We start from the raw sequence: 17379 nt of genomic DNA, 5'->3' as shown, positions 1-17379 counted from the left end.
CCACTCCAGTATTCTTACCTGAGAAATCCCATGACAGAGGAGCCTGGTGGGCTACATTACATGAGGTTGCAAGAGAGTTGGACATGACTTATCAACTAAACAACAGTAGCAAATGTTTTCAAACCTTCTTTCCTGTTCTCTTTCTGAAAATTATATCTTACCCACTTTTTAATATCCCCTATAACTTTATTTCTTTGTACTACATTTTGGATAATTTTCTGTTCCAGTTTACTAGTTCATGTAGAAAAATAGAACAACAACAAAAAAATAGGGAATCTCTGAAAAAGAGGACTACTAAGTAGCGTTTAGCTCAGTTCAATCCCTATCAAAATTCCAATGTTAGCTTTCACGGAAATAGAACAAACAACAGGTACAGGAAAAGGTGCTCAGCATCACTAATCATTGGGGAAAAGCATATGAAAACCACAATGAGATATCACCTCACACCTGTTAGGATGTCTGTCATCAAAAAGATAAGGGAGAACAAGTATTGTGGAGAATGTGGAGAGAAGAAAACCCTTGCGCACTATTTGGAATGCCAGTTTATGCAGCCCGTGGAAAACACTGGAGATTCCCCCTCAAAGACAGAACCACCGTGTAATCCAGTAGTTCTCCCTCTGGGTATATATCCAGAGGGAATGAAAACAGTATCTTAAAGAGATAGTCTGCACTCCCACGTTCACTGCAGCATTATTCACAGTAGCCAAGATAAGGCAGTGGTGGCAACAGTATACATGTCCATCAGTGAAAGAATGGATAAACATGTAATATATATGTGTGTGTGTATATGTAATACATACATGTTACTCAACTGTGAGAAGAGACATCCTTTCATCTGAGACAACATGCGTGGACCTTGAAGGCTTTATGCTAAGTAAACTAAGTCAGACAAAGAGACAAATAATGTGTAACATCACTTACGCAGTATAGGGAATCTGAACTCATATGGAGACTGGAATGGTGGTTACCAGGGCCGGGTGTTGGGGTGAAAGTGGAGATGCTGGTCAAAAAGTATAATTTTGATTAAAAAATGATTACATTCCTAGGATCTAATGTACAGCATAGTATGAGTTAGTAAAGTTTCTAAGACAGTAGATCTTAAACGTTCTGACTAGAAAAAGGAGATGGTAACTGTGTGACATGCTGGCAGGTGTTGAAGGGAGTGTGTGTTAAGCTTACAGTGCTAGGTAAGTTACAGTGGTTATCATTTTGCAGTATAGAATATATCAAACCAACGTATTTGTATACCTTAAAGTAACACAATGTTGCATGTCAGTTATATCACAGTATAGCTGGAAAAAAGTATATTATAATGCTGCTGCTACTGCTAAGTCACTTGAGTTGTGTCCAACTCTGTGTGACCCCATAGATGGCAGCCCACCAGGCTCCCCCGTCCCTGGGATTCTCCAGGCAAGAACACTGGAGTAGGATGCCATTTCCTTCTCCAATGCATGAAAGTGAAAAGTGAAAGTGAAGTTGCTCAGTTGTGTCCAAGCCTCAGCGACCCCATGGACTGCAGCCTTCCAGGCTCCTCTGCATGGAATTTTCCAGGCAAGAGTACTGGAGTGGGGTGCCATTGCCTTCTCTACAATAATAAAAAATGTGGTATAATTCATGAATTGATAGGCAGATAATTGGAAGAGTATAGAAGTTCCAGAAATAGCCTCAGTAAATGTGGGAATTTAGTATTTGATAAAGGTGGTATCACATATCTCCAGGAAAATATAGCTTATTCAATAAAAGAACTAGAGGAAACTGTTAAGCATTTTAAAAAATCTGAATGTGGAAAAGACTTTTCTAAGTATTGCACAAATCCAGAATCCATAAAAGAAAAGATTGATGTTTTTGTCTTTGTAAATTTCTGCATGGCAAGAGCTGCCCATGGAAGTTGGAAGTCCAGGTTCAACCAGGAAGAACATTTTTAATTCAAGGCAAATTAAGGTCTAATTTTCCCAATAGATAAATAATTTTTTCAAGTTAGTTAAAAGAAATTCATGAGTTAATAAAAAAAAAGTTAGGTAAAGAATATGGACATCATTCACTGAAAAGGAAATAAAGTGACATTTAAACATATTAAAAGAATATGAAAGATACGAGATGAAGTATACTGAGATATTTTTCTCCTATAGGATTTATATACATCAGTAATTCTCAGTCCTGGGTGTGTATTATCTTTACCGCAGAATCTTAAAAAGTACTGATGCCCAGTCTCTAGTTCAGTTAATCTCCCTGATTGTGTCTCAGACATTGGCGGATCTTCAAAGATCCCTAGAGAATTTTGCTGTGCAGCTAGGATTTAGAACTACTGGTATAAGATTGAAGAAGTTTGATCATATATTGTACTAGTGGAGTAAGGGGAAATGGTCTCATGCTGTGCCATTGTATTATATATAATTATACCACCTCAATGGGGGGAAGTTGGCAGTAATCAAATTTACAAATGTAGGTGTGCTTTTTGACCTGACAGTGTCCTCCTAGATAATTTCCTATACTCTCACAAGGGCATCTTTGTACAGGATTACTCACTGTAACCATTTGTGAAACAAAAGACTGGAAATGGCCTAAATGTCCATGGGTAGGTATCTACTTAAACACATTGTAATAATCCATACAGTGTCTGGCTAAAAAAAGCCACAAGGAAGCTCTTTATATACTGATATGAAATGATTTACAAAGTATGTTAAGGGATAAAGGCAGGGTCCAAAGGTCTGTATTGTGCTGCCATTTGTGGAAGAAGGAAGATGTATTTATTTGCTTTACAGGTATAAGATATTTTTTCACAGATAAAGTAGAAATTGCTAGTGTCATTTCCTCTGAGAAGAGGAGCTTGGTGGCTAGGGACAGGAGTAGTGTGAAAATTTGTCATACAAGTAGTGAGTAATAGAGCTGGAATTTTTAATCAAGGTCTTGTATTCCAGAGTAGGTGTATTTTTCCCCTCCCACTTCTACAATACAAATACAGACCTTACACAAAGACTTTCAAAATTTTGAAAGCCTATTAGCTTACTATTCAGATAATCAAATCGTTCATACAATTCACAAACATCATATACTGTAAGGTTTTCAAGTGCAGTACTTTGAGATCTTTTCAAACTTGAATTATTGCCTATGATTGAATATTTTTTTAAAACTCCAAAGTCATCTGCCGACTTAGATCATCCAGTTTGCCTGTAACAGTATTAAGTTTTTGGAGGAGGAGAATGGAGGAAAGAGCTTTTGTCTCTTACAGAAACTTTTTCTTTCTTTTTTAAGGTTTCCATGGGTGAACTACCAAGATGGCAATCTCAACATTTCAATTCCGGTGTTTAGTATTCACGGCAATCATGATGATCCCACAGGGGTAATTATTGTGTTCTTAAAGTTTGTTGAAATTTTAGAAATTTTCTGTTTAATTTGTCTATGGGAAGCATTCTTCCACTTCTTCCCAGCAACTTTTAGTCAGATTGACTCAGAGATTCAAATCGACTCTTTATCATTCATATAGGCTTTTATACTGCTTTTTAGATACTTTAAAAAATCTGAGATAATAATTGATGTATGAGATATGTTTTTATTTCTTGAGTGCCAAAGTTAGCAATAAGTAACCAGTAGAAGGAATAACATTTAGGAATAAATAAATGTTGGAAATAACCTAACATTTGTATAATGCTTTACAGATTACCTGGTGCTTTTATCTCAAAAATCTCACTGTAGGAAATAATTGTTTCATGAACAGTTTTAAATCTAAATTAGATCATCTTGTTTTGTTTGATAAGGAAGTACAGACCATCTTCAGCTTGTGATGGTTCGACCTAAGATTTTTAAACTTCACAATAGTGTGAAACTGACATGCATTCAGTTGAACCTGAATTATGAGCTTTGATCTTTTTTTGGGCTAATGATTTGTGGGAAGATACTCTCTTATGATGCTGAGTAAAGACAGCAAGACCCAGCTCCCAATCAGCCACCCCAGCCCAAGGGTAAACAGTTGCCACACTTAAAATCATTCTGTATGGGTATGTACCATACAGTCATTCTGTTCTTCATGTACAGTAGATTATACAAGATACTCAGTACTTTATTGTAAAATATTTATACTTTTTCCCAACTGTAGGCTCATGTAACTGTTCTGAGCATGTTTAAAGTAGGCTAGGTTAAGCTATGATTTTCAGTAGATGAGGTACTTTAACTGCATTTTTGACTTACAGTATTTTCAATTTACTATGGATTTATTGGTACCTAAATCCACTGTAAATTGAGGAAGATTTCAAATAATAGGGATCCTAAAGTAATCTCAAAATACCATTTTATTTTTTCTGGTCATTAATGTATTATAAATCACTATTTAGCTAGTCTTTTTTTTCCTCACCTCTTGAGAGGTCTGCTTAATATGACAAATAACTGATTCTATAGCTGGTTTTATTTTTCAGTGGACAAGACATGATAAATTTTGATGAAATGTTAACTTTGTATTTAACATGTATTAACATGTGATTCTACTCACAGTGATAGAGAAAAGGATAGCACATACTTTACTATTGTAATCTTGTTTTGACAAGGCACTATCTTCATCTAGGTTTTTATAACTGCTATACAGAATATACTTTTAATAAGTTATAACATATGCTGATTATTAATTTTTAGATATACATTAATATTCTTTGAAAATATTTTGCATAGGCAGATGCACTCTGTGCCCTGGATATTTTAAGTTGTGCTGGATTTGTCAATCACTTTGGACGTTCAATGTCTGTGGAGAAGATAGACATTAGTCCAGTTTTGCTTCAGAAAGGAAGCACAAAAATTGCTCTATATGGCTTAGGTAAGATGAGTTTATATTACTATTTATGTTGATAAATGTTTACTTGTTTAAGCAACTAGGAAATCAAATTCTGGAGTTCACTTTGTTGCTGTTTGGAAGGAATTGAGGCAAATCTAATTATTCCTTATGGGTGACTTTAAAAAATATTACAACGTTTTGGTGGACATTTTTCATTATTTTATAAGCACCAGTATGGTAAAGAATCTGCCTGCAGTGCAGGAGACCCAGGTTCTATCCCTGAGTCAGGAAGATCCCCTGGAAAAGGGAATAGCTACCCACTCCAGTATTCTTGCCTGGAGAATTCCACGGACAGAGGAGCCAGGCAGGCTATGGTCCATCAGATTTTAAAGAGTCAGACATGAAGGACCAACTGACATTTCATTTCATTTCATTTCAATAGTTCTTGAGATTTGATTTTAATAGCAGTTTCGATGAAAAAATATTTTTCCCTTAGTATCTATTGTTTATTCTTTCTTTCTTTTTTTTCTTTTAGACTCAGACAAGAATCCTGAACATAGAACTGTAGAGTAATTTAGAACAACTGCATTTTGATATTTTGGAAGTCTTTGAAAGGTTTAAAGTTTCACTGTCCAATACAGTAATCATGTGGATATCAGGCACTAGAAAAGTGGCTAATCTAAATTGAGTCATGCTATAAGTATAAAATAGATGTTAGATTTCAAAGACTTAGAAAAAAATGTAAAATATCTTACTCAGATATTGGGTTAAATAAAATATATTAAAATTAATTTCACCAATTTCTTTTACTTATTTTAATGTGGCTACTAGAAAATTAAAATTCACATATTTGGCCTGTTTTGGTGGCTCACATGATATTTTTATTAGTACTAGTTTAGAACTGTCATCTACAACGCTCAGAAAATTTGCTTTATCAACTTCTGTAATTTATTTAGTTTCCAGTAGGTAAAAGCTTTTTTGCTAGGCTTTATTACATGTGAACGGAAGACTGTTTTTGTTTGTTCTTCAGTGGCTAAGTCATGTCTGACTCTTGCGACCCCATTGAGTTTGTCCTTTACTGTCTCCTGGAGTTTGCTCAGATTCACGTCCATTGAGTAGGTGATGTTATCTAGCCATCTCATCCTCTGCTGCTCCTTTCTTTTGCCTTCAGTGTTTCCCAGCATCAGGGTCTTTTCCAATGAGTTGGCCCTTTGCATCAGTTGGCCAAAGTATTGGAGTTTCAGCTTCAGCATCAGTCCTTCCAATTGATATTCAGGGTTGATTTCCTTTAGGATGTACTGGTTAGATCTCCTTGCAGTCCAAGGGACTCTTCAAGAGTCTTATCCAGGACCACAGTTTGAAAGCATCAATTCTTTTACGCCCAGCCTTCTTCATGGTCCAGCTGTTACATCCATACATGACTACTGGTAAAACCATTTTCAGCATGCATTCAGAGTGTATTTTTTGTGTCTTCATTTGGTTAAGTTCAGTTTGATATTTGTTGTATGAATACAATAGTTTTATTGTTTTTGATGTGTATCATTTAGTCGCTAAATCGTGCCCAACTCTTTGCGACTCCATGAACTATAGCCTACCAGGCTCTTGCATCCGTGGAATTCTCCAGGCAAGAACACTGGAGTGGGTTGCCATTTCCTAAGTATTATAAAAATTATACTTCATGTTAAACCAGTTTTAAAGTACCCCAAGGGAAATTGAGAAAAAACTCATGCTGTAACTAACCTCAACATAGTTTTCATTATTTTTTGAGTGATTTTAGTATAATAAAAACCTTAGTACTCATTTCTTTTTGTATATGTTTTTAAAGAATAATTAAGATGGATGTTTTATTTAAATACTTTATGTAGGAAGTGCAGAGTCTTTGCCCAAGTTACATAATTTTGCCAACAAATAGAAAAGCATCATGGCAATCTCTATTTTAGAGATATAGAAGATGAGACCAAAATATTATGTCTGATTTTTGCAAGTGATAGAGCAAGAAGTAAAATACACTTAAAAAAAACAAAAAAAAAACTACTGATATTTTAATCACTGTAACGTTGGGGATCATATCTGAAGAAAATGATTGATCCTCACACTTTCAAACCAAGGACAAACCCCATTATGCCTTAGTCACTGCCAGAGGCAAACTGCTTCCATCATCCCTTTTATCCCCAATCTCTCATCTCATCCTGTTCTGTTTTCCTTAACTGGACTCAGTCTCTACCCTCCAGCTCTCACCCGAGCTCTGTATATGCTGCTCTAGCTAAGTCACTTTAGTCGTGTCTGACTCTGTGTGACCCCATAGACAGCAGCCCACCAGGCTCCTCCATCCACAGGACCCTCCAGGTAAGAATACTGGAGTGGGGTGCCATATGCTAGAGCCCTTTTTAGTTAGCAGACTCATATCATCAGTCCCTGAATGCTCCCTGTGCTGTGCCACTCTCAGTGACAGTGGCCCACGAGGCTCCTGTGTCTTGTGCAGTTTTCTCCTGGCCTCTCACAGGCTCTAGGGCGGAAGGGCTGGAGGCCAAGTCCCTGCTCTTCTTGCTTCCCGCTGCCACCCCCTGTCCTTCCTTTCCAGGTACCCTTGAAGCTAACTGCCAACCAGTAAACTGCCCTTTCCATTACCTCAGTTTTCTTACCTGCTTACCTTCCAATTTTGTCAGTGTTCTTAGTGTTTCTGCAGCTAAGTAGATCAACCTTCTAATGCCCTGGATTTTCATGTCTTGCCTTTTTTATCCCAGTCATACGTTCCACCATCATTTCATTGGCAGCACTAGGAGTTCTCTCTAGAAGCTAATCACTCCATGAAGTAGTAACCTTGTCCTCCCACTGATAATTGCCTTCTTAGCATCCTGACTTTTTTTCCTTTTATAGTATTTAAAATTACAATTTGCATGTTTATTTTCATTGACCCTATACTATCCTTTGGGGAATTAGGAAGAGTTACTGAAAAGTCATTAAATTATTTAAAAGCACACTGTTTTTATTTAAAAGCATAATATACATAAAACTATTATTTTTAAGTACATTTTAAAATCTCACCCCTTCTACTGTCATTTCCTGTGTATTTTACAATGTATATGTTAGATCAAGAGTACACATAGAAAAAATAGAGTAGAAAACAATATTATTAAAAATTTTAATAAGACTGAGCATAGAAAACAGATTTTTATTCTATATTTTCTAGATTTTGAAGGTATGTATGCTTGACATCAGAGAAGGCAATGGCACCCCACTCCAGTACTCTTGCCTGGAAAATCCCATGGACGGAGGAGCCTGGTGGGCTGCAGTCCATGGGGTCGCTAAGAGTCAGACATGACTGAGTGACTTCACTTTCACTTTTCACTTTCATGCATTGGAGGAGGGAATGGCAACCCACTCCAGGGTTCTTGCCTGGAGAATCCCAAGGATGGTGGAGCCTGATGGGCTGCCGTCTGTGGGGTCACACAGAGTCGAACACGACTGAAGCGACTTAGTAGTAGTAGTAGTAGTATGCTTGACATGGAAAACATTCTTTGAATGCAACTGCTCAGCAGGTTTCCCCGGTGGCTCAGCAGTGAAGATTCCCCTTACAATCCTGGACACTTGTAGGAGACTGGGGTTCAATCCCTGGGTCGGGAAGACCCCCTGGAGAAGGAAATGGCAACCCACTCCAGTACTTGCCTGGGAAGTCTCATGAACAGAGGAGCCTGACGGGCTGTAGTCCATGGGGTCACAAAGAGTCCGACACGACTGAGCAACTAAACAACAACAGCTGCTCAGCAGCTGTCAGGCATGAACTTGGAATGTTTTCATTTATGAATAATGATATCATATTTCAAATATCTCTCTGATAGGAAAACGAGATACTCAGAGAAGCACATAATTTAGAAGCAAAACTTTTGAAATAATGTTATTTCTATTTCAGGATCTATTCCAGATGAAAGGCTCTATCGAATGTTTGTCAACAAAAAAGTAACAATGTTGAGACCCAAAGAAGATGAGAACTCTTGGTTTAACTTATTTGTGATTCATCAGAACAGGTAAAAGTTTTGTCTCTGAAAATTCTTGAGTCAAATGTTGAGGTTCCCCAAATCTCTGTTTCTAAGCTTACCTATATTTTAGTAAAGTGAAGTATGTAGTGAAGTCGCTCAGTCGTGTGTGACTCTTTGTGACCCCATGGACTGTAGCCTACCAGGCTCTTCAGTCCATGGGATTTTCCAGGCAAGAGTACTGGAGCGGGTTGCCATTTTCTTCTCCAGGGGATCTTCCCGACCCAGGGATCGAACCTGGGTCTCTCGCATTGTAGGCAGACGCTTTACCGTCTGAGCTACCAGGAAAGCCCATATTTTAGTAAAGGGCTCCTTATTCTTTGAAAGCTGTCAATGCAGATCAGGCAAACTTAGATAGGCTTTGTGTGACTGCATCTTGAAATCATTTTCAATATATATTCATACTTATTAATACAAATGAGTATTTCTAGCATATGGGTAAGGTATACCAAAAACCGTAAAATGAATGCTCCTAAATTCAGAAGGAAGTGGAACATGAGCAGTACATTACCCCATGCCTTTTTCTGACCCTATCTTTTCCCACATACTTATAGGGGAAGCACTATCTTCACTTTTTATTTAATCTGTCCATAGCTTTCTTTATTGTTCAATTACACACTTATTCATGAGTCATCTTTATTTGGTTTTGGTATAACTGGAACCATGCTTTATTTGCAGTTGGCTTATTTTTGTTCAACAGTATGTTACTTCAAAGTGAAAGTGTCAGTCATTAGTTGTGTCTGACTCTTGCGACCACATGGACTGTAGCCTGCCAGGCTCCTCTGTCCATGGGATTCTCCAGGCAAGAATACTGGAACGGGTAGCCATTCCCTTCACCAGGGAATCTTCCCAACCCAGGGATCAAACCCAGATCTCCTGCATTGCAGGTGGATTCTTTACCACTGAGCCACCAAGGAAGCCCTTTGTTACTATGATTCATTTTGCTGCTTAACAGCATAACTCATTTTCACTGATGTATATACATTTCAACTTTTTCACCTGTTGATGAGTGTTTTGTTATTTCCAGATTTTTTTTTTAATCTTTTTGTTAGGAACATTCTTTTTTTTTTTAAAGTATATGTGCTGCTGAAGTGAGCACAGGAATATTCTTATACATTACTCCTGGTACATATATACAGGTGTTTTTCCAGAATATCAAATATAGGTAGATAAGCTTCTTTTTGTTGGTAGTTTTAAGAAATTTAATCTAGTGGCAGGGTGTAAGGTTGATTAAAAGGAAATAGAGATTTGAAGAAACACGATTTATTGTGTGATAATTATAGTAAAAAAGTGTGAGATGGTAACAGTGGTGGCAGTGAAATGATATATAAGGAACAAAGTTGAAAAGTTATTGAAAAAGAATCTGAAGGGATATGGGGCCTGATTATATAATTTCTTCTTATTATTAAATAGTATTATTTATTGAAGAGATGCTTATTGACTGTAGAATACTCTGGTACTTGTCCATCACCGCAACTCAGTGAAAGAAAGGTTTTAGGCTGCAGTGTTATGTTGCCTTATGTATATTCTTGAACAAACATGGTGAGTTTCAAAGGAGGAACAGGACAGGGTTTTGATATGTTGGTTTCCATGTAACAGACAGAATTTGTTCCTTCTCTTGCTGAGGGCTTCCCAGTTCTGCTATACTTTCTGCTTTCCCCAAGTAGGAATAAGTCAGAAGGAATGGTCATAAGGCATTCCATACCAGAATGAGAGGTGGAGTGGCAGCATTGGTAAGGGGAATGGGTAATATAATGTTCGTATGGCTGGTTGCTGTTAAAGGTGATGTTAATAATCTTGATCATTTGATTAAGGTGGTATAGAGCAGGTTTCTCCACTGGAAAGGTCACATCTTCTACTTTATAATAATAAATATTTTGGGAAAAATACATTGAGACTATGTGAATATCCTGTTTCTCTTTAGACTTTGGCCCACAGGCTTTAGCATCCACTGGGGGATCTTGATGGGGAAAAAGTGGCTGACTTTATTTTTCTGGGCTCCAAAATCACTGCAGATGGTGTTTGCAGCCATGAAATTAAATGACGCTTATTCCTTGGAAGGAAAGTTATGACCAACCTAGATAGCATATCCAAAAGCAGAGACATTACTTTGCCAACAAAGGTCTTGTCTAGTCAAGGCTATGGTTTTTCCAGTGGTCATGTATGATGTAAGTGTTGGACTGTGAAGAAAGCTGAGTGCCAAAGAATTGATGCTTTTGAACTGTGGTGTTTAGAGAAGACTCGTGAGAGTGCCTTGGACTGCAAGGAGATCCAACCAGTCCATCCTAAAGGAGATCAGTCCTGGGTGTTCATTGGAAGGACTGATGTGGAAGCTGAAACTCCAATACTTTGGCTACCTGATGTGAAGAGCTGACTCATTGGAAAAGACCCTGATGCTGGGAAAGATTGAGGGCAGGAGAGAAGGGGACGACAGAGCATGAGATGGCTGGATGGCATCACCGACTCAATGGACATGGATTTGGGTGGACTCCAGGAGTTGGTGATGGACAGGGAGGCCTGGCGTGCTGTGGTTCATGGCGTTGCAAAGAGTCGGACACAACTGAGTGACTGAACTGAACTGAAGGTGCAGCTTGTTTCCAGTAATTAATGCTGTGGTGGTGTTTGTAACTTTTTAAATTTCCCTTATTCTTTCTATAGTTATTGACAGAAAGTCTTCTGTTAGGAAAATTTGTCATTCTCATTTATTTGCTTATTCATTCCATTCATTTATTTATCTTACTATAGACTCAAGATATTTATTTTATTCTTTGAGGTACAATCCAGTATTATCAGTTTTTGTTGTTGCTTACTTTGTTTCAACTCTGACCATTGAGAGCTTTTTTATATCGGCTTCTGTGCTCTTCCAGCAAGCCCTCTTCCTTTTTGTTTTTTGAGCTATGTCATTAACCTTCCAGTCCTACAAGATGCTCCAGGCTCCTCTTGTATTTTTCTCTCAAGCCCAGGAATCAACTACTTCGCCAAGGAGCCCTAATTGCTTTCATCAGAGAGTGGTATTTAGAAACCCAGATATGGCCACTAAGTGTGCGTAGTGCTACTGCAGGTCTCCATAGCCCTCATGACTAGAGTTAAAGGAATATATGTATATTTATTAATTCATGCATACATGTCTGTATGTATATATGTGTTTGAGCAAGCTTCTGGATATGGTGAAGGACAGGGAAGCCTAGCGTGCTGCAGTCCATGGGGTTGCAAAGAGTCAGACACGACTGAGCGACTGAACAACAAATATATGTGTTTAAAAAAAAAAAACCCTAGCACAAGTTCATACTGATTGGAATCCATCCCTACAGGGTTCATTTTTGTCATCTCCCTTATTTGAGACTTCTTTCTGTAATAGAAACCTGGATTGTATCATCTTTATGTGTACTTATTTTTTAATCTTAATTCACATATAAAGTAATTTTAAAATTGAGAAAATTTATCAGCCAGGATTCAGTGTTTGTATATTATTTTAGTCCATAGCCTTATTATATCTAGTAAAAAACACCACTTTCTAAAGTTCCTTAGGTCAGTTCCTTTTCTCCTACCCTTCATTGTGGTTATAATAGGTTTTTATGGTAATGTTGTTAGGATCATTTTTCACCTTCAGCATTCTTACATACTTATTGTTTTCAGGGTAAGTATGTTTTCAGGGCCTTGTAAAAGAAAAACTGATTTTCTCATATTGAGCAAGAATTTTTGAGCCTTTTATATTTTACTTTACTTCCTATTTGTTTCTATATGTTGATCAGTTTTCTTTTTCTTGCAGCGAAAGAAGGTAAACCCTAAACAGATTTTGTCATGCAAAATATTTCCACAAGGATGTTCTAATCAGCTTCTATGTCATAAGTCAGAATCAACCCACCAGCGTAATTCTCCCTTTTCCAGTGCTCCAGGAAGGCACACATACCTCATGTTTATTTGAGTTATTCTGCTCTCTTCAGTCATTGTGATAGCATTATACATTTTTTACATAAAAGTTTTTTTTTACATAAACATTCCTAGATACATGAGCTTCTTTCACTTCCTGCTCTTCCGTGCATTCATTCTGTTCAGCTACACTGGTCCCCTTGCTGCTCTTGAACTCACTGGACACATTCCCATGTCAGCGCCTTTGCCATCAGTTTCCTCCCTCTGCTTAGGTCTCGGGCATTCCTGGTCCCTCATCTCAATGCTCTGCTACTTGTCTCCTGTCAGAGAGGCCTTTCTGGACTACCCTGTGTATAGTAGCCTCCCTTTTACATGTAACTTTCCCCTTTATTTTTTCTTTATTTTTCTATAGCACCTATCACTATCTGACAAAACTTTATATAAAAAACAAAGATTTATATATGTATATGTGTGTGTGTATGCATATGCATGAGCATGTTGTGTTATTGCTAGTTTCCCCCATTTGAGCAAGGACTTTGTTCGTATCTATGTCTTCAGGATCTAGAAGAGACCTGGGAAACCTGACACATAGACACTCAGTAAATGTTTGTTGAGTGAATGAATGTCGGCTTGCCTCAAGTGAATGCTGGTTGAAGTAGTTGAACACTTTTACTTAAATTCTCAGTGATATAAATCAGTATTATAGAAAATTTTTTTCTTATCTTCCTCTCTTTGGGTTTTCAAATATCTTTCAATAATAGCAGCTAATCTAGGTTTAAAATAAGGGTTTGGAAATCACATTCATACAATATTTAATATTGAAAACTCTTATCTCTTATATAAGACTGACATTCTCATTATTTTAATTAGTAAAAGAAACATGTTAAAAGTGACGGGACATATTCAGAGATTTGACTTTATTTTTTGAAGCTTAGGTTAAATGCACTGTCATCTTCTGGTTTCTGTTTGGTGTACACTCAGACCAGTTTATAGGTTTTTTACTCTTTCTAGAGCTCATGCTTTTCTGGCTTTCCCACAGGGAGAGTTATTCCTCTCTACCTTTTGTGACCTGCCTTTGTGTAGAATTGACTGCTTTCTCTTTTGAGGCTTTTACTTGTCTGTGTCCTGCAAGCTTGTAAACCCTTTGAGATTAGGAATTAGATATTATCTTTGTATCCCCAACCCCTTGAATACTTTCTGGCTTACAGAAGGGATAATAAATCTTTAGTGACTGGAGAAAGACTTATTATGAAGTTTTTTTATATCTCTGGACATTTATAATACTTGTTTTTAAAAATCTTGGCATAGGAGTAAACACGGAAGTACCAACTTCATTCCAGAGCAGTTTTTGGATGACTTCATCGATCTTGTTATCTGGGGCCATGAACATGAGTGTAAAATAGCTCCAACCAAAAATGAACAACAGCTCTTCTACGTGTCACAGCCTGGAAGTTCAGTGGTCACTTCTCTTTCCCCAGGAGAAGCTGTAAAAAAGTGAGTAATGATTATATTTTCCAAATCAGTTCTTAAAAATATTTGCTATAATAATCTGATCATCTCATAGGCCAAAAGTACTGATGGTGCTGTTACTTATATGATAAATTTATTTATAAAGACTGATCATTCCATATACTGTTACTATTTTCCCAGATTTTAAGCTGTTTTCAGCAGGAGAAGACCCCAGTGGTATTAATGATTTTGCTGTTCATTAGGCCAATTCAAGGCTAACATTTTTTATTAATTAAATTTTAAGTTAGAATGCTATAGGAAAGTTGATGGATGAGTAGATTTTATTCTGGGGAAGAAGAATGATTACATTTTTTCCTGTGATATAACATTAAGATCAAATTACTAAAAGTCTTGGTGGTCCAGTGGTTAAAAATCTGCCTTGTAATGTGCAAGACACAGGTTCAATCCGTGATCAGGGAGCTAAGATCCCACATGCCACAAAGCGACTAAGCCCAGGCGCCACAACTACTAAGCATTGTATGCCACAACTAGAAAGTCCACAGACAAATAAATAAATATAAAAAAAAAAACCCAGATCAAATTACTAAACATTTTTTAAGGAGGGGAGGTTGTAAGGGTTTTGTAGACATTAACAAATATGATCGTTTTGATGTGCACATCTTCCTGAGGAAATTTACAATGTGACTAGGCTTTCATTTCCCTCCTCATTTCAGACACATTGGTTTGCTGCGTATTAAAGGAAGGAAGATGAATATGCAGAAAATTCCTCTCCGCACGGTGAGGCAGTTTTTCATAGATGATGTTGTTTTGGCTGATCATCCAGACATTTTTAACCCAGATAATCCTAAAGTAACGCAAGTCATACAGAACTTCTGTTTGGAGAAGGTAATTCTTCTAGATAAAGGTCAATGAAATCTATTTTAGTTGAGAGGTTATTTACATTGAATTAAATACTTCCGTAGACTAGAGGGAAGACATTACATTTGCTATATTCTTGTGAAACCTTTAAGGAACCACTGTTCAGTAAATGAGTTTAGGCGTAAGGTTTTTTTTAAAGTCTTTGAGATGGAAGAATGTTACATATAGAGGAAACTTTAAGCCCCCTTCCCAGATCCTTTCCTCCTTCTCAGAGACGTATGTATAATGACTTTTCTCTTTTTATCCTGATTTGATAATTTGTTCATTTTATTAATGAAAGCAGTAACTTTGATTGGGGAATCACAGGATACTATGGTAGATGAAGAGAACCTTAGCCTAGTAATCTCCCTCACACATCCTTTCACCCTGAAATCTACCTCCAGATAAAATCTTGAAATACGTCTGCTAGGGCTTCCCTGGTTGCTCAGCTGGTAAAGAATCCTCCTGCAATGCAGGAGATTCTCATTCAATCCTGGGTCGGGAAGATCCCCTGGAGAAGGGATAGGCTACCCACTCCAGTATTGTTGGGTTTCCCTGGTGGCTTAGATGGTAAGGAGTCTGCTTACAATGCAACAGACCTCGGTTCGATCCCTGGGTTGAGAAAATCCCCTCGGGGAGGGCATGGCAACCCACTCCAGTATTCTTGCCTGGAGAATGCCATGGACTGAGGAGTCAGGTGGGCTACAGTCCCTAGGGTCGCAATGAGTCAAACATGATTGAGCGATTAAGCACAGCACAGGGACCATGTCACTTCAGTGTAAGTCCCATACCTCCTCCCATACAGATCACCATCCCTAAACCTCTGTAGAATTTCTTGAGCCACTTTGAAATTGGATGAATGCATTTGATAATATGGAACTTGACATCTTAATACAGTAAGTCTTCTACACATGAACCTTTAAGTTGCAAACTTTGAAAGATGCGGACATGCATTTGCATGTCCTGTCACTTAAATTAGTTCACATGTCTGGTGTACATTGTCACATGCATGCATCCTCTGCAAATGGTTGTATTCTGGTGTGCTGCACTGCACTGTACAGAGGGCTTCCCTGATGGCTCAGCAGTAAAGCGTCTGCCTGCAGTGCAGGAGACATGGGTTTGATCACTGGGTTGGGAAGGTCCCCTGGAGAAGGAAATGGCAAGCCACTCCAGTATTCTTGCCTGGAGACTCCCAGGCAAGAGGAGCACGGCGGGCTATAGTCCATGGGGTCGTAAGAGTCCAACATGACTTAGTGACTAAACCACCAAAACCACTGTATAGAGTATAGTAACACAGTATCTTTATTTCAAGCTGGAGAATGTCTGGAAAGAAGCATAAAAGCAGCAGTGATGTAGCTGGTACTGTTGTACTTTTCAAAGTACTACATTTAAGATTAAAAATGTTTTCTTTATTTTTTGTGTTTGTTTTTATGTATTGTTTGTATGAAAAGTATTATAAACCTGTTTGTGCATGTGTGCCAAATTGCTTTAGTTGTGTCTGACTCTTTGCAGCCCTTTGGACTGTAACCCACCAGGCTCCTCTGTCCATGGGATTCTCCAGGCAAGATTACTGGAGTGGGTTGCCATGCCCTCCTCCAGGGAATCTTCCTGACCCAGTGATCAAACTTGCATCTCTGTGTCTCCTGCATTGGCAGATGAGATCTTTACCTTTAGCACCTGCTGGGAAACCTATTACAGAACAGGATTATGTAGCTGATTGTGTTAGTTGAGTACCTAGGATAACTGTTAGACTTACAAACAAATTAGACTTACAGATTTGCTGTTGGAACAGAAGTCATTCATATGTAACATTAATTGCTAACACTTACTCAGTTCTTAACTCTGTGTATGCTCTTCTGCTTTGCATTTTATTCTCATAAAAAGCATGATGATAATGCTTTCATTGCTTGTATATTCCTGACACTGTTGGCAGCATTTTGCATTTAATCCACTTAGCAACGCTATAGAACAGTAGAGTCTACTGCCGGGGTCCAGCCCCGGCTGATCCAGGGTATTCGAAGGGGAGACGGCGTCAGCGACTATTTACATATTCATCAAAGATATAAAGAGTAATAGAATGAGGATAGCTCAGTAGGAAAATTCACTGGAGAAAAGAGGCTGAGTAGCTTGGTTTACGCGGGAGACCAATAAAACTTCAAGACAAGAAGCTTGCACCACTTACGTAGGCCGCAGGCGTCCTTCCATTCTCCCGAATGAGAGGAGACACTGAGGCCTCCCCGGTCGGATCTTAGAAGCCCAGGCATAATTAGTAAGCATGGCCAGTTCCGCGCTCCAGATGGAGACTCAGCCAGAGTTTGAGAGAGAGAGAGACATGGGGAGACCAGTCTT

At 38.1% G+C, this 17379-nt stretch overlaps 1 protein-coding gene across 6 annotated transcripts in view; it reads left to right on the top strand.

Moving 5' to 3' along the window:
- The window catches only part of MRE11 (MRE11 homolog, double strand break repair nuclease), a 76553-nt gene that overhangs the window by 9605 nt on the left and 49569 nt on the right, over positions 1–17379 (top strand). For 5 of the 6 annotated variants that reach the window (XM_055547436.1, XM_055547434.1, XM_055547438.1 and 2 more), the window contains 5 exons: positions 3253–3340; positions 4660–4801; positions 8670–8784; positions 13972–14157; positions 14847–15018. In XM_055547436.1, the coding sequence (XP_055403411.1) occupies positions 3253–3340; positions 4660–4801; positions 8670–8784; positions 13972–14157; positions 14847–15018 (703 nt within the window). The remainder of the gene's footprint in view (positions 1–3252; positions 3341–4659; positions 4802–8669; positions 8785–13971; positions 14158–14846; positions 15019–17379) is intronic. The other variant, XM_055547439.1, reaches the window with a different exon arrangement.

The sequence above is a fragment of the Bubalus kerabau genome, chromosome 15, assembly GCF_029407905.1.
Source record: "Bubalus kerabau isolate K-KA32 ecotype Philippines breed swamp buffalo chromosome 15, PCC_UOA_SB_1v2, whole genome shotgun sequence".
NCBI classification, from domain to species: domain Eukaryota; kingdom Metazoa; phylum Chordata; class Mammalia; order Artiodactyla; family Bovidae; genus Bubalus; species Bubalus kerabau.
Note: the sequence above shows the minus strand (reverse complement) of the source record. Positions and strands in the feature narration are given on the sequence as shown.